This window comes from Manis pentadactyla, chromosome 5 (assembly GCF_030020395.1).
Source record: "Manis pentadactyla isolate mManPen7 chromosome 5, mManPen7.hap1, whole genome shotgun sequence".
NCBI lineage: Eukaryota > Metazoa > Chordata > Mammalia > Pholidota > Manidae > Manis > Manis pentadactyla.
Genome location: NC_080023.1, coordinates 91,411,364 through 91,432,214, shown reverse-complemented (window position 1 = coordinate 91,432,214; position 20,851 = coordinate 91,411,364). Strand labels below are relative to the sequence as shown.

The window sequence follows — 20,851 nt, the reverse complement described above, 5'->3', positions numbered from 1 at the left end:
CATAAAAAAATTCTAGCAATCACTGACCTCCAATTACTTTGAAAAAAGTAAACAATAAAAATCATTGAGTCTCCAGATACCATTTAGAAACCAAATCTGTATACTTAAATCAGAACAGAAATAACAGGACCAGCCTTTTATTACTCAAAACAAAAAGCTTCATTTTAACACAGAGGGTAACTTGCAATTTTCTCAAGTGGTGGTGGTAGGAACCTGACTCAGGATTCTACCCCCATTAGGCTTGTCCATAGCCCATGCCGACAGACCACCTCCAAATCCAAATAGAGTAGATGATCAGTTTATATGCACATACTGCTTTAAGCATGTTTGAGCCCATGTGGAGCAAGGAGGGGAGTGTGTTCCATGATGGAACACAGGCTCTCAGGAACCACTACCATGTGACCTAAGGTCAGAGTGTCTAGGTTCCACCCACTGAGGGGGAGTGAGATGCTGAGGCAGGTCAGCTTACAGCTGTTGAAGTTTTAGACAGAAGGTGTGGCCTGATTAAACTGCCAGGTTGGAGAAAAGACTGGAGGGGGCCCAGGTGAATGCAGGGACACCAACTGTAACTTACTCAAATGAGAAAGATGAATGGTTTCAAGAAATCAGAGTTAAAAATCAACATGAGTTGGAGATAAATAGTAGGGTTCTGTTACTAGAAATAGTGTTATGACTTAGTTTCTGCTGTGTAACAAACCACTCCAAAACTTAATGGCTTAAAACAATAAACATGTATTATTTCTCAAAAAAAAAGCGCTTTTTCTTTATTTAGCTTTCTGACTCTGTGCTTGTGCCTTCAATACTTTCACAACAATTTTCTGCTCCTCAATAAGGAAAGCACGCTTGATCCTAGAAAGAAAAATATTGTTTTAAAAAAACCATTGATTTAACACAAGCAGGAAAAGTATAAAAGAACTGAGCAAAGCAATCAGGGAAGATAACCAGAAAAGTAAATGAAGCAGATTAAGAACTTCTGAAATTGTATGACCAGACCCTTTCAGCCTACTCTCCTTACTATACTGGCAATTTAAACAGGGCAATTATTCAATTCTATGCTAGTAGTACCAGCCTCTCTTCTGAGACATGATGAACTATAAAATCACCCCCCAGTAGACTGCTCTTCCTGGGTTCATTTAACCTCGTTTCATTATTCGGATCCAGGACTAATGATATTACTTGATTTGCAAAATGCCTTAGAATGTCTTAACCACATTATTGAAAACTTCCAGTGAAACACAACATAGAAAGGGGCTGCATGCCAAGAACCAAATGAAGGGCTAAGAGATACATTAGCAAGAAGCACTTTAACAAGAGCATGAACTCTAGAGCCTGACTGGGCCCAACTCTACCACTCAGCTGCATGATCTTGCGCTAGCTATTAAGGTACAGGAATAATTTCATACCTATTTCACAGGGTTTTTATAAAGATTAAATTTGGAAAAATTTGTAATTTCTGTATTCACACCTTTACTTGACAGGAAGTGCATTTTATTGATCACTGTTACTATAGCACATACAGCCTGGCAAACAGCAGGTACTCACTACCATTTGTTGTATCAGTTACCTCCAGAGATAAAGCACTCATTTAATTACGACAGAAACCTGTCCCACCTATGTTCCCTATTGGTAACACTGGTTATCTAGTAACCTAGCCTCAAATCCCTGATTTGACTTCTTCAAATCTTCCTGATATAATCACATTACAAAAATACAACTGATACCACTCTTACTCAAGACCTGAAAAATTCCCTGAACTTACATAGCGTTCCCTCAGTATCAGAGAATGCTAATCTATGGGATACCCTATAGACGGCCCAATCTCCAGGAGCTGGGATCTGAGTATTTTAAGTGCCTGTGTGATTATGTTTAGCAAAGTCTGGAAACCAAAGATTGGTAAAAAGCCAGACTCCACCAGCTTGAAACTTAGGCTTAATCCTTTAAAGGTATCTCCAAAGTACCTCTCCTGTGCTTTTTGTCCTCATTTCACACCAGTCAATGTGCTAAATCTAAGCAACCATTGTGCATTCCTTGCCTGCAATGCCCTTTCAACCTCTTGTCCAAAACTTACCCATCATTCAGGTTCCATCTCAAATAATATTCCCAGATTCTCAGCTTTTTAAGTCACTTCTCTCAACTCCAATCACAGTTAAGTTTTCCTGTTATTTCATGGAAGTTATTTCTCCTATATTTTTATTACTATAACTTGCCTTCCTATTACCTTACAAATCAACTCCTGAAAGGCAGAATGAACCTCCAAAGTTTGGTGTCAGATTTGGTTTAGAAATTTAGCTAGATCACTTTACAGAACTAGCTGAATAAACTGGAGGCAAACTCTGGACCAAGGACCTCTCAAACCCTTCCTCTAAGGTCTTTGGAAGCAACTTAATATACTCAGTAGGGCCAAGAGCAAGGATCCCAGTAAATCCTGGGAAGAACCCAAGTGCTCCTTCCCACCAGCTATGTGAACTTAAGCTATTCACAAAGAATGAGAACAGAAACCCTCCCATGGGCTTTTAACAGTGTTGATTATAAAGATTCTGAGTAATTATTATAATCATAAATTCCACTGCTTCTACCCACCCACGCCACTACCAATCCTTCGCACTAGGAAACCCTGTCCTGGAACACTCACCTGGTGACCCTCCCCTCACCCAGCCTTCAGGTCTTAATGCAGGTGCCACTTCTTCAGGCTTTGCCTTTACCAAGTAGGGAAAGCATTTCAAATATTCACTTTCAGTGGAAAGAATGACTTTGCTATCCATCCTGCTGCACTTTTTGTTTCTGGGATACCAAAGGTCTCCCTGCCCTGCTCAAAACCCACCAATTGTCACAATTTTGTGGATAAAGCTGAAAATCTGTCCCAAGGCCCTTCACAATTTGTGATGTCTACTTTTCTTCTCTATCAAGTCCTACAATGCTCTGCTCCAGCCAAAAGTACATATTACTATACACATACACATTCCTATGCTGTTAAGACCATCCACCTGACGAAACAATAGTTCCTTACCTATCTCACTCACAAAACCAAGGGCAATTAAATTTCTCTATCTAGCATAAATATGCCCCCAAATCTTAACTGAATTAATGAATTACTGTATTTTATTAGTTTGGACACAGATTATCCCTAGTCTAGGAAGGATTATACAATACTCAATTTTTGCTTAGATAAATTATTCTTTCACCCATCTTCTAATAACAAATATGTGGTATAAGACACACACACACGTTTAAGAAAACCTATGTAAGAGTTATGTTTACCTGTCACGGACACATTTAGCACACATGGAACCACCATAGGCCCTGCTGACGTGTTTTTTTGTTTTAGACAACCTCATAAGAACTTTAGGTCTTACAGCACGAACCTGCACAGAGAAAACATTGAGATTATTTTGTGATGCTTTAACAGAAACAGAAATTGCCCTAGATTTTTGATAGGTGTTAAGTGTAAACATTATACCAGGTCACAAGGGAAGTGGTATACTGATAGAGCTGAATGGCATTTCACTGTTATTTGTTACATAGGTTTTAAAAGTCTATGTTCTTGACAGATTTGGATCACAGATGCTTAGTAATTCTCAGCCTTCCTAGCGGTGACCTCTCCACCACTCACTCCCTTACCAAGGAATTAAGTGCTCAACAGCTCCATCCTTGTTATTTGTTTTTCAAGCAAAGAATCACTTACTCCTCGAAGTCGGCCGGGGCACACACCACAAGCGGATTTTGGTGCTTTCCCAACCTTCTTAGTATAAAGATAAACAATTCTATTGCCAGGGGTTCGGGACCTAGGGAGCAAGAGAACAGGCAGTAGCTCAGCATTTTGCAGAGTAAATGACAATATGTATTTTCAATTGCAGAAATACTTACAGCCTAGTTTTGTTAGAGGCTGTATTGTAGGACAGCCTACGACGGTATGTCAAACGCTGAACCATTCTGAATGCCTAAATTAAGAAGAATGGAGTAAAATTGTATTGCGGAAATAATTCACACCATAAAAAAAATCACCATGTGATTTATACTTTAGTTATATACAGACTCATATACAATACCCTTAAATTAAGCTAACTGTGAAAAGATTTCACATTTTAAAACTACTCATTTTTAAAAGTGACTGTTAGGAATGTTAAGAGGCAATGTTTGCTTTCCTGACGGTAATCAAATGTGACACTTGGTTAAAATTCTAGTTATCAGGCTTCTTCCTCAAGAAGTCCGTTTGGAGCTGTGTCCAGAAAAGTGCTACAAAGAGGCAAGTTAGAGGAACTCTCTTTTTAAAGGAAGAGCAAACACCTGAGCATTAAAGTTGACTCCTCACCTATGCCATTTAGGGGCTAGCTTCGTTGTCTCTAAATTAGAATTTTTACTTAGTTTATAGAGCTATCATTAGGATTAAATGAGGAGAACCATCCTGCCCAACATACTTTGCGGCACATAGTAGATGCTCAGTTTTTGCCTCAAAGCAGCACAGGGGTCAAGTGTCATTTAGTAATAATTTTTGATATTAGTACAGTATCTTTGAACTATGGCCATCAAGCTGGAGTTTTGCTTTTTACATTTATTAACTGGAAATTATACTGGATATTACTTAGCAAATCTGATGGACAGACACCCATATAAACGACTTCGTTTTTCAATTAACTACCAAAAGAAAGAAGAAAAAACCGCATTTTTTATCCCAAGTCTGGTAACCATTTCATCAGAGAATGTTTTTGTTATAAGCTTCTTACTATCATTGCACTAAAACAAAATGGTCAGGCACTAAAGCCGACACCGCGAGGGATACAATCAGGAACTATTCGTTTGCATCTCTACAACCAAGGCAGAAAACTCCCTATTAACACATTTTTATTTCCTTTGGTATTGGCCTCGGAAAGCGTTTTGAAACAACCCGCACATCTGCCAGTCGTCCGCCCTCCCCAACCCTAAGAACATTTACAGGCGGTGTTAGAACGTAGGCCTAAGAGAAAACGTTCCACGATTTCGTAGCCTCAGCCAGCGGGACAATTCATCGTCTCCAAACGCCAGACTTCGACGGAGGTAAAGCCCTGGTCGGCCACTCACGGCTACGGGGGGAGGTCCGGATCGACGGGTACCTTAAGCTAAAAGCAGAGGAGTTGTACACCAGTAACCTTCCTCCTGAGCCCTCATCTCCTCCCTAACTCAAAAGACGGCGCCTGAGGGATCCCGGCTGCCGCAACTCCCGGATGGCAGCCGATTGTAAAAGGAGTAGCAACGGGAAAAGGAAAAAAGCAACCATACCTCTCGACACCGTCCCCGGAAGAGAAGAAAGAAGGCGGTGGCAAGTTCAAAGGTCAATACTACCGCGCAGGACAGGAAGTTACCTCTGAACAAGAGCCGTGGTGGCTAGAGCGCCACCATGTTGTACGTACGCCACGCAGCGCCCCTCCGTGGGCGGGAAGCATAGCGCCGACCCGTCGTACGACCACCGATGTGCCGCCTCTCTGAGGGGCCAGGCTGTGCCTCAGCGTTCCACAGCGACGCCGCACAAAGATTTTTTTTTGGCCTCGCTGTAGAGATAAATGAAATGACAAAGGACCTGCAAAGGGCAGAGGTGGGGTAAAATCAATTTTTTTTCGATCTTATGGGCGCTGTGACACTTTTAACCTAAAGAGCGCCGGGTTTGGGGTTAGACCTGGATTTAATTCCAACTCTGACACTCTCTGTAACCTGCCTGTCTTTTTCCTCGTCTTTCATTCAAAGCACAATTTTTACAAATTGGGATTTTAACACAGTATCTGCTAATTGTTAGTTGTGTTACTTTGGGCGAGTCCTTAAATCTCCAACAGGAAGACACTAGTGACTGCTCTGCAGAGTCACTTTGTGATCACAGGCATCATGAAGTACTCAGCGCAGGGTCAGTGCGTGCTCAGTAAATGGTGGCTAATCTCATGACTGTATAAAGAGCTGCTTCAGGTTTTACTTAGGTGGTAAAGTTTGACTTGGTCCTTAAAGATGAGGAGAAAATAAAAATAAACCCTTAAAAGAGTATGTAAAAGTTTACATTAAGTGCCAATGTGTATTTTTCTGAGAAGAGAACCCTTAGCTTTCTTTGTCAAAGGGGTTTGTGACCTCCAAAAGTGTAAAGAACATTGCCTGGGGTCTAAAGAGAAACACTGAAAAGGGCCTTTAAATTTTTTATCTTAATTAGGCTCCCTGGAAATGTACCAAGAGAGAGTAGTATGCTGGTGTATGGGGGCATTTCTTAAAAAAATATTTCTTAAAAAACAACCTTAAGGAAGTGAGGAAGGGTAGGAGCAGGCGATCCACAATGTGGTTGCAACTGAGGTCTCAGCTTTTCCAACAGGGAACTCTGGAATTAGGATGGCTCTAAGTAGTTGTCCCTAACAGGCTAGGGAACCGGGCCCTTTACTCTCACATCAGCCAGTCCTTGGCCTGTCTGTTCCCTGGCCACGGGGTGAGGCAGGCTCCTGAAGCAAAGAGCAATGTCCAGTCAGGGAGGATAGTGAGCCAGCTGCACTGATCCCAAAAAGAGGATTTGAGGAATATCCCCGTATCTATTCAGGTTCTCTTCCAGGGTTTCTCATCCAACTGACAAGGTAAGAAAGCAGGCAAGTGACTGAGGGCAGGTGCCCTGTTCATACAGAGATCTGTCTTGGACCAAGAGGACTGTTAGCTTCATTCTGCCTCACATCTTTGTTACCACACCAGACGGAAGGCTCTGGTTATGTCCTTCCCTTCACTCACTCTCAGTAGCCGCTTCTCCCCTGTCTTAGTCATGGGTTACTTCTCTCCTTCCCAGTCCTTCGCTTTTTGTCCTCTGCAGTCTCCTTCATCTCTGTACCAGGCACTGAGATGGAGGCTGGGATAGAGAGCCACATGTGGTTTTCAATGAATGAACAAATTAATGTATTTACTTGGAATATATTCTCTGTATTTCTAGAGAGACTTTGCTCAATTGATTACAACAGGACGTGGGAGCCCTTCCCAGCCTGCTGCATTGTTTATTTATCTTTCTTTCCATGCCTCTCTCCACTCTAGTCAGTAAGAACAGTGGTCTCACTATCATAGCTTTTCTTTATTATACTTAACTCAGTTTTACACTGTGACATTCCTTCTCTTTCAATTTGTATTTCCTATTTTTTCTTGGATCAGCCTTGTCAGAGATCTGGAGATCTTATTAAACATTTCAAAGAACCTCATTTGTTTTTATTAGTCTTTCTCTCTTTTAGTTCTCTGTTCATTGATTTGTGTGTAGTCTTACAAAACTTTTGTGAAATTGAAATAAGGTGAATCTACCTCATACTTCTTCTCTGGCTTGAACTGGGAATCTTTGAGGTTTAAAATTCATTTATTCAAGGAATTTTTAAAGTTATTAATTTTAATGTCACATGTACCAGACTTTGTGCTTTTTCTGTATTGTTTTAAAAATCCCTTTCTGCTCAAAGGCCTAAATATATTCACCTATATTTTCTAATGATATGAAGTCTTGTTATTGCCTCATTTAAAGTTGGTTTTTGTCTATAGTGTGAGTTAGGGATACAATTTTCTTTATTTCCATATGTATTACCTTATTTTTTTTTCAACTTCATTTACTGAATAGACCCTCCTTTCCTCACAATCTGATAGGTTACCTCTGTCATGTACAGAACCATACACATGTGGGCCTGTCTGTTTCTGGCTCCCTGTTCTCTTCCACCGGTCACTTTGCCTCTCTGTCAGTCCCACACTCTAAATTCTTTAGTAAATCCTAACTGCTAGCAGTGCTAATATGCATCAGCTTTTCTTCCTTTCTTCTGTGGAAGGGAAAATCTTGAACTTATTCTCTTCCAGATACATTTTAGAGTCAGCCAATCTGAATTTTGTCTTTCTATTTATTCATCTTTTTTTTTTTACAGTTTTATTCATACAGGGTTTCTTATTAAATTTATTTCTAGGTATTTTATCTGTTTTGTTGCTAATGTAAATGTTCTTTTTTCCATTACTTCATTTAAGTGTTTTCTTTTTATTAAGACTATGATTTTTTATTAATTTATATCCTGCTACCTTACTGAATTCTCTTAATATTGGTATTGAATTTTTTATTAATTTTGTTGGTGGGGGTTCCAGGTATATTATCCAGGTGTATTTCCTATTCCTTTCTAATTCTTATGCCTCTTGTCCAGTTCCATTGGCTGAACTTCAAACAATATAAAATAGTAGTGTAGGTAAAGGAAATTTCTGCCCTGTTCCTGACTCTAGCAGGAAAGCACCCAGTATTTTTCCACTAAGTCATGTGTTAAGAAAGTCACCATTGATTACTGTTTCTTAATTTTTTTTTCACCGTGTCAGAAATGTGTGTTGAGTTTATTAATTTCCTTCTCATTATCTATCAAGATGATAATTTGAATTTTCTCATCTGATCAATTAATGTAGTCAGTAATATTTGGGAGTGGTGGAGGGAGGAGGGGCACTTTTTCTAATCTGCACAAAGACATCACGGTGTTTCTGTTTCACTGGATATTCCTCTGCCTGTCTTCCCCCAGATATTTGCGTGGCTACCTCTCATTCCTTTACTGCTTCTCACCAGGTTACTTATTCAGGAGGCCTTTCCTGACCATCCCACCTAAATCACACATTTCCTGCCCTTCATTGGCACTCCTAGCCCTCTTCCCCAGCCCTGTTCTATTATTTTTCCTGGTCTATCACTTTCTAGTGTACTTTGTATTATGTTTATTATATGTTATATATTATTTATATAATAGATTATATATAATGCATATATATTACAAATATATAAATAAAAGTATTTATATAATATATATAATATTATATATAACTTGTTTCCACTAGAATTATGCTCCATGTGGTAGGGAGTTTTGTCCTTTAAAAATCTTTTCATCAATATGTTTTCAATGCCTAGAGAATACCTGACACACAGTAAGCATGCAAAAATATTTTTTAAGGGAATGAATGAGATTGGAGCCTATCAAGGAAAGGTGAGAGGGAGCATTGGATGTGAGCCTCCTACTGAAGAAATACTTGAAAAATTTTTGTATTATTTCTAGGTGAGTTTATATTTACACTCATTGAGATACAGGAAAGAGATTGAAAGACTTTCACTGTAGAGCTTGGACACTTTGTCCCATTACTGGATGACACAGCCTGTAGTGCTCCATGAATTAATACATTTTATTAATCCTGTGATTATTTGTGAATAGCTCAATTATGTTTCACTGCATTTTGTATATTATTGTGCAATGTCAGTTATTTGTAATTCATTTGTGCAATGTAAACATTTAAAATATGTCATGGTTTTTGTAATCTTACTTTGGCGTGTCTTCATTTTAAAATTCATACACATCTTCTTCAGTTTACAATGGGGTTATATCCTGATAAACACGTAAGTTGAATTGTTATTCAGAATGCATTTAATACACCTCAGCTACCAAATATCATAGCTTAGCCTAGCCTACGTTAAACTTGCTCAGAACACTTACATTAGTCTACTGTTGGGCAAAATCATCTAACACAAAGCCTATTTTATAATGAACTGTTGATTAGCTCTTGTAACTTATTGAATATGTTCTGCAAGTGGGAACAGAATTGCTGTGTGGGTTACAGAATGGTTGTTAAGTGTATCCGCTTTTTACCCTTGTGACTGCTTGGCTGACTGGGAGCTGGGGCTGCTACCACTGCCCAGCATCATTAGAGGATCGTACTGCATAGCACTAGCCCAGGAAAAGATCAAGCTCAGAATTTGAAAGTACTCTTTCTATTGAATGCGATCACTTTTGCATCATTGTGAAGTAAACAAAATGTAAGGCAAAACGTGGTAAGCCGTTGACCATCTGTACTACAAACCTCAAGAAAAATAGCAGAAGTGGTCCAAGCTTTTCTCAGACTCTGAGAGCTCTGATAGAGACTGAGAGCCAGCCTTACACTGCAGCTCCATCTTCTCCTGAACTACTGTTGAGCGCTTTCGGTAAATGTGTCACCTGCATTGCTCTGCCTTTCTGAGCTGAAGCTTAGAGATAATTTTTGCTACAAAGAGTTAAAATATCAGAACATTTTAACCATTCTAAAATTGAGAAATAGGAACTTGAGACAAATTAGATTTTTCTAATAAAAATGTTCTGAGCTTAAAGCCCTAAAGAGGAATAAAGAAACCAATTAACTTTAATTTAAATAATCATATCTTAAGTAGCAAATGAACCAAGTTCTATTGTTAAAGGATAACTGTATTAAATCCCTGAAAGGTTAGCTACAAAATGGCATTAATGCTGTGGTTTCATGTCTTACTAATGAAATAAATTTCTATTGGTTACTATAACCTCTGTTGTCTAAGTGGGCATTGTTACTGAGAGTAGAGGAAGGGAAAGATTGAGAGCAAGGATGGAATAATTGTGTGAAATTCCCATTGATGTTCCTATTGTTAGTAACTTATTTTTTATGCAACAAACAAAAAAGCTAATTTTATTATTGGGAAAAAATAATTCATGGGAAGAAAATGTGAGAAAAACTTATTTTCTTATCCTAAAACTTACATATATATGTATAAATATATAAATACAAAATGTGATTTTCTGTTTGTTACAAATATACATAAGTATTAGTATTTGTAATATACATATAAAGCTTACATACATACACAAAAAATACGAGTTTGTTTGTACTTGCTATTTAAAATTAATGTATGATGACTGAGTTCACTATTTATAACTACAATAACTGCATTTCAGCCAAAGTCTATAAACATTAAGGCAACCATCAACAATGTGTTGATAAGGTGTATGTTGTACTAACATCTGATAGTGGGTTAATGCCTGAAGATGTATTTTGGATGAATTTATTTAATAGAGTAGAAAGAACATGAGTTTGGCAGACAGCTTGTTTGAAGCCAAATGATGGAAGGCTTCCTGTGCTGTGCTCAAAGGTTTAAACTCAATTCTTCTCATTCTTTCTCTATTTCTTCCTCCTCAGGAGCTACCTTTGGGACCTTAGGAAAGCAGATAACCTCACTGAGACGTCTTATCTGTGATATAGGAATAATAATCCCATATTACAGATATGCTGGGAGAGTTAATGGAGGTAAAGCATGGACTGGCACACTGTGAAAGCTTAGTCTTAGTAAGTACTGGCCTTGGTATTATTTTCTAGAAATACAATGCTGCTTTCCTTACTCACTCCCTTACTAGTCATTTTGCACATCAGTGTCACATCTTTTGCTTTCCTAAATGTTTGTTGTGTTCTTGGGGGACCTTCTTATTTCCTTGTGGTATTTTGGAGAAGTCTAAAGAAACCACTGTGGAATTTACCAGGATGGAAAATAACATGGATTGACAGAAAAGGGCAAAAAAAGTTAAAAGCATTGGCATATCAAAGCCTTGACTTTCTGGAGATACTTTTTTCTTCAAAACAGACACTGCCTTTGCTGGCAGTATGACCTGTGTCTTGTTCCAATTATTTATGCAAATCAAGATAATTCTCTTTTTGCTATGAAGGACTTGGTGAAATGATGGTACAGAAAAATCCAGTGCATTTCTGTTTTTGCTTGCTCAACAGTAATACTATTTTATAGCAAGAGGAAAATGTTTTTGCACAATGTTCTTCCATCCCCACATAGAAAGTACATAATATCATGTTTGTGTTGAAACTTTTTCTTTGAAAATGTCATAACCCCCTACCAAAAAGAATTAAAATCCCCTTATTTTAATTTACATCTAGCCACAAGATAAGTAAAGTCATCATTGAAATTCTAATTAAATGGGATGATTGACTAAGGTAGCACATCAAAGAAGAGAAGTGAATATGATAAGTCAAAGACTTATTAATTAGTCTGCATGGAAGAAATTCCAGGGATGTCAAGCTGAGCCTGCTGCAAGGAGAAAAAAAGCAGACAAGAAAACATTCATTTCTTTGAAGTTAGGAACTGTGATAGTGATGGAGGTAATTGTGTCTGACTGGACCCAGTAATGAAGAGCTGTAAATCAGAACTCAGAATCGAAGGAAAGATTCAAGTAACGAATGTGGCTGCCCCCCCACACCCACCCCGCTGCGAAGAAACAGAATGCAGAGTGCACTAATTGACCCGGCCTATTTCCCAGTAGTTCTCTGTTATTATTTATTAATTTTTAATTTCTGAATTATTTACATCCTGGGAAATTATTCTTGACAGCCTGTTAGGCGTGCCAGAGTTAATGGAAGATGAAAGGACTGGTACCAAAATTAGCAGGGATGTAGTCGCAGGCTACTGGATTTAATGATTTTGGAAAAGAAAAATTGATTTCACACAGCGTGTCACTTTATACTACTTTAGGGATACATCAACTATTTGATTAATTGAGGAATAACCAATTCAAAGTATATTTGAAGTGTAAATGAGTCACACTGCTTAGCTGTTTATTTTTCCCACTTTGTGAAAGATCTGAATTTTCTTGAAGCTGGTGATTAAAAAATGATGAAGACACACTTGCGTGCTTTGAATGTACACCTGTTTGATTCGTATTAAACTCAGAAGGGAAGAAAACCCTGAAATACAAGAGAAAATATTTTCACTTTTTTCTTTCTCTTCTAATCTCTTCATGTGATTTCTTACTCCAGCCTGTGGCACAGCAATGGTTGCAGTCTGCACCCCTTAAGAATAAGTCTCAAGAAAATTTCTCATTTGTTTTATGGCCTGTGAGCACAATCTGAGAGAAGTGGTACTTGCTTATGAGTAGATGGAACAAATACGAGGAAAATGTATTAAAAGAAAATAATAACCTTAATGAATAAAGGAGGAGGATTAATCTATTAGAATATGAGCAAGGCACAAATATGCCGTCACCATCCAGCTAGAAGCTCTGTGTCATGCATGACTTCTCCCTTTTTGGCCACCCTCATTAGCCTTGCTGTGTCTACTGATGCCGTCATTGTTCATCTCTCTTGGCGAATCCTCTAATTGGTCTCCTTAAGTCAAATATTCCTCTTTCACTGTGTTGTACATCAGTGCTTCTCAGAGCTTAATGTGCAAACCGATCACTTTGGGGGCTTTCGCTACTCTGCGTGCGGGTTTAGATCACTGTAGATCTGGGAGAGCCTGAGATTCTGCATTTCTGATAGACTCCCAGGTGAGGCTCATGCTGCTGGTCCTCAACCAATCTTTGAGTAACAAAGTTCTACAAAACTCTGACAAACTCATTTTTTAAAAAACACTGCTTTTAACCACATAACTCTCTTATTTAGAAACCTTAAGTGATTTCCAGCATCTACAATTAAACAGATTCCTTAGCCTAGTCTTTAAGACCTTCCTAATATGATCGCAGCCTGCCTTCCTGGGCATGTCTGATATTTTCTAGCCCTGTGCTTTTGCTTATGCTATTTCTTCTTCCTAAAATGCTTCTGATTTTGGAAATCCTACCAGTGCTTCCAGGCATATTTCTAATAACCACATCCCTGATGCTGGCTATTCTTTATTTTTTTCAATTTTTTATTAAGGTATGATTGATATACGCTCTTATGAAGATTTCACATGAAAAAACAATGTGGTTACTACATTTACCCATATTATCCAGTCCCCACCCATACCCCAATGCAGTCACTGTCCATCAGTGCAGCAAATTACCAGAGATCCACTACATCCCTTCTCTGTGATACACTGTTCTCCCTGTGATCCCCACACCATGTGTACTAAACATAATACTCGTCTTAATACCTGTCAGTCCCCTTCTCCCTCCCTCCCATCTGCCCTCCCACACCCCTCCCCTTTGGTAACCACTAGTTTATTCTTGGAGTCTCTGAGTCTGCTGCCATTTTGTTCCTTCAGTTTTGCTTCATTGTTATACTCCACAAATGAGGGAAATCATTTGGCACTTGTCTTTCTCCACCTGGCTTATTTCACTGAGCATAATGTCCTCCAGCTCCATCCATGTTGTTGCAAATGGTAGGATATGTTTCTTTCTTATGGCTGAGTAGTATTCCATTGTATATATGTACCACATCTTCTTTATCCATTCATCTACAGATGGACACTTAGGTTGATGCTGGTTATTCTAACCTTCCTCTGCTAAACAAGACATGAGTTCTCCTACAAATTTTTTCTCTCATACTTTAGTTTTACCTCTTTTTTTGTCATGTGTTATCTTCAGTTTTGTATAATCATTATTATTATTAATATGCTTACTTTCCTTATATTCAGAATTATGAGTTAGATAAGGGTGGAGACTGTGCTTTTGTATCCTTCCCAAATGCAGGTACAGAGCACAGGGTATATATCAAATATATTTAACAAATATTTAGTTAAACTGAACTAGGTGAGTGTATTCCTTACCCTTGGAAATTTGTGGCATCTCTGGAATTCTTTAACATAGCCCATAAATTTTGATTTTTTTCTACTTCATTTACTCATTCATTCACTTACCCATTTACTCATGAGCACTTGAATGTTCTCTTTTTTTCAGGAGTAATGCCAGGGGCTACAAATAACAGAAGTGAAACAACAGTTCTTGCTTCTCAAGATTCCCCCCAAACTTCTATGTCCTGCTTTACCACTTTTATGTTTCCTAACTCCAACCCCAAAAGTATAACTTATCTAAGCAATCTTTACTCACTTTAATTTTTTAAAAAAAGCAAAACTCTTCTTGACATTTCTTAAAACTGTTATAGGCCTAAGCATCATTACCTCAGAATATGGGCTGCCGTGAATCTGGAGGAATTTTCTGCTCTAACTAGCCTTCACATATATTCATTCTCCCTTCCAAAGTATTTAAAAATCATTAAAGCCTTGGCCGTTTAACCATAGTTCCTATACTGTCCTCCCCAATACTCATTTTTCAGCACTGTAACAGTTCTCAAGCCATAGCTTCTACCTGTCCTAGACTCCTTAAGAGTGAAGTTCCACAGCAAATTTAATGACTTATCCCAACACCAAAATCATTTTCAAATTCTTTCATCTTCTCTCTTCTTTTTTTCTGTCTTTCTGTGTATCTCATGCCCTTACCCTGCTGCACTTTCCATCCTTAACCTCTACACCCTACCAAATCCAGAGAGAAAAAGCATTTTTATAAAAACCTAATTTTCTATCTACCATAATGATTCAGACAAAAGTAAACTACAACAAACAATTGTGTCATGAAGTATATGACAGGGAATTGTCCAAGAGTCGAACTATAAATAAAAAAAGAGACAAGCAAAACTAGTGGCAAGCAACAGAAACCAACTTTGGCTAACAAGCAAAAGAGAAGGGATCAAAGGTCCCTCAGAGAATAAAAGATATAATTTAATGGAGTTGAATTAGGTAAGTAAGAATGCCACCCAGTAAGAGACTGATCCCTTGGTGCCCATGCTAGGAGGACCTGCTTGAGTCTAGATTTCTCTGAAGAATTAACTCATAAGGAGTAACCCAAAGAGGGAACAGTATTGGAGCTGATCTGTTCCTCTTGGGAAGACTGGTTATTGATTCCTATGAACACAGAGCTGTCTTGGTTCCAGTTCTTGAGTCCTGGCTATTTGGCATTTTGTTCAGCTGATTCGCTGATTTATGACTCACAGCCAAGGAACTCCAACTTCTATAAGAGACAGTTAACAATAGCAGGTGCTCAATAGAGGTTTGCTCATCTACATGGTGTACCAGATAAGAATTTTATACACTTTACAGGGACAACTCCCTAGACTCTCACTATACAGGCATTTTACCTTTGTGCCTTTGTTCAAGCTTTCCATCAGCCATAGAGAAAATTCTTTATATGGAGTGGTTGAGCCACAGCTGCCTCATTCCTTGGAATGGTCTTTTGGTGAATGCAATAATTTTGAATTTACTTCTTTGTCATAGGTTGTTTTCACTGACCTTTGAACACAGTATCAAAAAAAGTTGGAAATTGTACCAGTTGGAAGACTGGAGTCTCGAGGATACCCCTGAAGACCTGTGGCCATTCACTGTTAATCAAGCCCCTGCAGAAGTCTTATATTGAGAGAGCTATTTACTGGGTTATGGGTTACATGCTTCAAGTATTATACAGTCTGTTAAGCTCATGAGAGTAGATAACTCTGTCTAAAATGAACAGGCAGTTGTTTAATGTTTAATAGTTCTTAGAGACTCACTGAAAAAACCTCCTTAAAGGGCAGTTAAAGGGAATCCCAGTGGCAGTATATAGTAATATTACTTCGAAAGCCAAAACCTATTGCTGATGAAGCAAAGGGAAAGTACAGAAACTCTTTTGGTGGGATGTTTATAGCTGTTATTGGCATAGGAATGAGGAATGATTGGAACTATAGTTATTAAAGAATATTACAAAGCAAAAACTAGTATGGTCCTGGTGTAGGAATCGACCAATGGAACAGAATAAAGGACAGATCTTTATATATATATGGGACTTTGATATCATAAATATGGTACTACCACAACAAATGGAAAAGGATGCCTTTTTTGGTATATGGTATTAGGAAAACTGTCTCATCACCTGGAGAAAAAGTTGGACTTTTGACTTAAACCACACAAAGATGAACTCTAGATGGATTAAAAACTAACTGAGCTAAAAATACAGGGCCAGTAGAAGAAAATAAACATTATCTTTGTGAAGTGTATCAGATTATGAAAGTACAAATCATAGATGAAAAATTGATGACTTAACTACATCAATATTAAGGGTTTTTTTTGTTGAATGAAGGAAACTAAAAAAGTTAACAGACATGGAGAGAATAATTGGAGAGCATTGAAAACAAGGAATCAATATTTAGATCAATCATGTCCACTAAAAATATTATGTGAGCCATATATTTAAAATATTCTAATAATCACACTAAAAATAAGTGAAATTAATTTTAATAATATACCCAAATTTTTATAAATTACCCGAAATACTGGTGTTTCAACATGAAATCTGAAAAAAAAGATATTAAAATATTTTTCATGCTAAGTACTTGAAATCTTGTTTGTATTTTGCACTTATAGCACATTTCAATTTAGACAATAAATTTTCATTGGAAGTTTATGATCTATCGATATATTTCATAAAAATTAGGCTTGCATGCCCCAGTTCCATACATACTTAAAAATTTCCAATAAATATACTGGTCTCCAAAAAACACTTTTCTTCAGTAATTTGTATCCCTGTTAACAAAATTGATTCATCTTTTTTAGAAGAATTGATTTGACTTTGAAGCAAAAGCATATCAGCTTTAAAACTACACTAACTGAAGCTAAAAGTAAATTCACTAACTGTTGTGTTAAATTTAATCACTTAATTTAAATCAATTTAAATTATTAACATTGAGTTCAAAGGGGTATTACAAACTTTGAAGGCAACTCTAAACTTACCAATATTAACAAAGCATTTTTCAAAATCTTCTTGTGTTATAGCATCTTACTATGCTGATGAACAGCGACTGTAATGGGGTATGTGGTGGGGACTTGATAATGGGGGGAGTCTAGTAACCATAATGTTGCTCATGTAATTGTACATTAATGATACCAAAAAAAAAATATTTTTGTGTTTTTTTCTTCTTTGCAATCAAATTACATAATCTTGTTGGTTGCTGTTAGAATCTCCTGCACTCTGATTCATATTAGAAAAATGTGTAAAATCATTATTACTGATTTGTGTTATGAAGAGTTTCAATTTCAACTTAAAATCTTATACTGCCTAGCTAGATCAAGAACGACTTTTTTTTGGAGTTTTTAAATGTTATTTGTTCATATGTATTTAGGTATCTGTGAGAGTAAATCACACTGTTATTCTCTGTCTTTGATTATTAAATACTTAGCACATTCCTTACATTTCAGAAAAATCTTAAATTGGACTTAATATCTTTTAAAAATCCTTCCATGACTGTCAATGAGTGCTGGCAATGAACATGAACAATATCACTAAAATCATGGTATTCTATTTCAACAGTTCCATAAGCTGGCAATAATTTATAGTATTTGTACATATATGCCAAATGACTTTTAAACAACTGAATACCTGTAACACATTTATAGAATCTGCTTCAGAAAACTGAGCACAGGTATTTTCTATGTATCATAATTTGGAATTAAGCAGTAAGGGAAATAGCAGTCCCTTATTCTAAAATTCCAATAAATCCAGATTTTTGATCTAGTAGAGTTGGACCATCATGTGTCATGTTAGAAACACATTTTTTAATAAATAGCTGAAATTCTTTTTGGCTATAAAAGATAAAAAATCTGCACTGAAAATTCAAATTTTTTCCCTTTGGTTTGATTCCACTTCTTAAGTTTGGAAGTCCTTTGAGAAACAAATATACCAAAGTATTATGTCTTATGTCAATGTCTCTATGTCACATGACCCATTTAAAGCTAAAAAAAAGCACTTGCCATTTTTCAGATTATGAATCACTTGCTCTTTGATATTAGTAGAAAGATAATGGGCAATTGTTTGATGGTTTAGTTTAGATCTTTAACTTTTTGTTAAACGTCTTTTCTTCATAATTTTCTAGCATAATTTCCATAACTGAAAAATTTTTTTTACCATCTTTTGTCTAAAATGATTTTTTATCAATGGATTGATTGGTTGATTGATGCAAGAATCCAAAACATTTGTTAGGTGGCTAAAATTAGAAGCTCAGATCCTGTTAAAACCATTAAGAGTTTTTTGCTGGACATTTAATTCCCATTTCAAGCTAATTTCATTGATTCTTTTTGACTATTGAGGACAAATTTCTTATAAATTCATTATGTATTTGCTTAAATTATCTCAATATTGTCCAATTTATTCACTTAAAAAATTTTTTTAAGGAATAGTTTTTTTTTTTTTGCTGTGCTGCAGCAAATTTCATTTTCCACTTACTGTATATTTGTGACATACTTAACTTTTAGTCCCCTCTTTAAAAAATTGATCCAGCTATATTATTAGTTTCTGTTTCCACTTGATACTGCATCAATAGTATGCCTTCATTTTATGTTTTAACATAGGTTCACTTGTTTTTTAAACTGTAAGAACGACTTAGTTATAATTAGGATAATAAGTATTTAAATTTAATTACCTCTAAAACAGAGGAAAATTAGAATTTCTTGCCACCAGATCGACCTTTAAATAATGGCTAAAATAGATTCTCTAAAGGGAATGTCTTGGACTAGAACTGGATCAGGCCTGGAACTTCAGAAAAGAAGAAAGATCAGTGGAGTGGGTAAAAATAGGGCTACGTATAATAGACTGTTCTTTACCTCATGAGTTTTAAAAATCATGTTTCATAGTTTGTATTAAATTTCTATTGCTGCTTTAACAAATAACTACAAGTGTGGCTTAAACAGTACAAATTTATTATCTTACAGTTTCTAAGGTCAGAGTTCAAAGTGGTCTCACTGGCCTAAAATTAAGGTATCATCAGCACTGTATTCCTTTTGGAGACTAGGAGAGAATTTATTTCCTTATCTTTATGACCTTCTAGAGGCCACATGCTTTCCTTGGTTCTTGGTCTCTTCCTCATGTTCAAAGCCAGTAATGTTGGCTGAGTCCTTCTCACATTGTTGTATCTCTGGTTCTCTTTTCTGACTCCTTCTTCCACTTTTAAGGATCCAGTGACTAGATTGGGCTCACCTCAGTCACCCGGTATAATCTCTCTCTCTTCAGGTCAGCTAATTGGCAACCTTAATTCTATCTGCTACCTTAATTCCCCTTTTGTCTTAAAACCTAACATATCCACTGGTTCTGGGGATTAATATGTGAACATCTTTTGGGGGAGGTGACATGATTCTGCTCAATGTATATACAGGAAATACTGAAGAATTACATTTAAAGGGTGGGGAGGGATACATTTCTAGAGAATTATGCTGGGAGAAAATAGCCAATCCCAAAAGTCATATACTATGTTATTCCATTTATGTGCCATTTTAAAAATGAAACAACTTTAGAAATGGAGGGCATATTGTCAGGACAAATGATTGCCAGTGGTTAGGCATGGGGGAGTGGGTTGAGGGAGGTGAATAGGTTATAAAAGGGCAGTACAAGCATTCTCAGTGATGTTGGAACTGTTGAATATCTTGACTATGGTAGTGGATACATGAACCAACACAGATGATAAAATTGTATAAAATGTAATAATGTAAACACACACATACAAATACTTATAAAACTAAGAAATCTGAGTGTGATCATTGGGGTTTATCAAATTCAATATTCTGGTTGTGATATAAGGGACTTAAAATTCAGTATATATCTCAAACCTTTTAATATTTTTTATCAACTACTTTTTTGGGGTATTGGAAATACTGAGTTTAGTTTGTATATTAATCTCAGTTTCTCTGTGGATAGCAGGATATTTTAGGATATTGATCTTTTTTTTAGTCTAGTATCTTAAAGAGTGGCCACCAGAGGCAGGAGGGAGAACTGTGTGGTTATTAAAGGTCAACATGAGGATCCCTTTAGTGGGGACTGTATAGAGTATCCTGTGATGGTGGGTACACAACCTTGCACAGGTGATAAAGTTACATAGAACTCAGTACATCATACATTCTCAAATGAGTCCAGTGGGGAAATCTGAATTCAATCTGTGGGTTGTATTAATGTCAATATTCCTGTTGTGATATGCTATAGTTCTGTAAAACGTTACCATTGGGGGAAATGTACAAGAGATCTTTCTTCATTATTTCTTAAAACTGCATGTGAATCTACAATTTTCTCAATAAAATTTTGAATTAAAAAAAGAGAATAAAGGGACTTAATGGCAGTGATATTTCTACACTTCACTCAAAGTGACAAAACATCAACACTAGTAGACTGATAAGTTATGCATGTGTGTTGTAATCCCTATAACAACCATTAAGAAAACTATACGAAGAAATATACCCCAGAATACCATAAAGAAACTAAAATGTAATTCTAAAAAATGTGCAAGTAATCCTTAGGTAGGCAAGAAAGGGGAAACAAAGGAAACAGTAAACAAATAATAAAATGGCAGGCTT

At 36.8% G+C, this 20,851-nt stretch overlaps 1 protein-coding gene and 1 long non-coding RNA gene across 3 annotated transcripts; one reads left to right on the top strand and one right to left on the bottom strand.

The window, feature by feature from the left end:
* Nucleotides 1-708: 708 nt before the first annotated feature.
* Nucleotides 709-5,307, bottom strand: RPL34 (ribosomal protein L34). The gene is made up of 5 exons (XM_036920925.2): nucleotides 5,254-5,307; nucleotides 3,865-3,938; nucleotides 3,683-3,782; nucleotides 3,259-3,362; nucleotides 709-849 (listed from the first exon to the last, which is right to left on the bottom strand). The coding sequence occupies exons 2-5, from the start codon at nucleotides 3,927-3,929 to the stop codon at nucleotides 765-767; spliced, it is 354 nt and encodes a 117-aa protein (XP_036776820.1). The 5' UTR covers nucleotides 3,930-3,938; nucleotides 5,254-5,307; the 3' UTR covers nucleotides 709-764.
* A 55-nt stretch (nucleotides 5,308-5,362) lies between these two features.
* LOC130683818 (uncharacterized) lies at nucleotides 5,363-20,585 on the top strand. Of its 2 annotated transcripts, XR_008997816.1 has the most exons (4): nucleotides 5,363-5,566; nucleotides 8,919-9,020; nucleotides 10,936-11,082; nucleotides 15,764-20,585. It is a non-coding gene; the product is annotated as an uncharacterized LOC130683818 (long non-coding RNA). The 2 variants fall into 2 exon arrangements; XR_008997817.1 differs by lacking the exon at nucleotides 8,919-9,020.
* The last annotated feature ends 266 nt before the right edge of the window (nucleotides 20,586-20,851 follow it).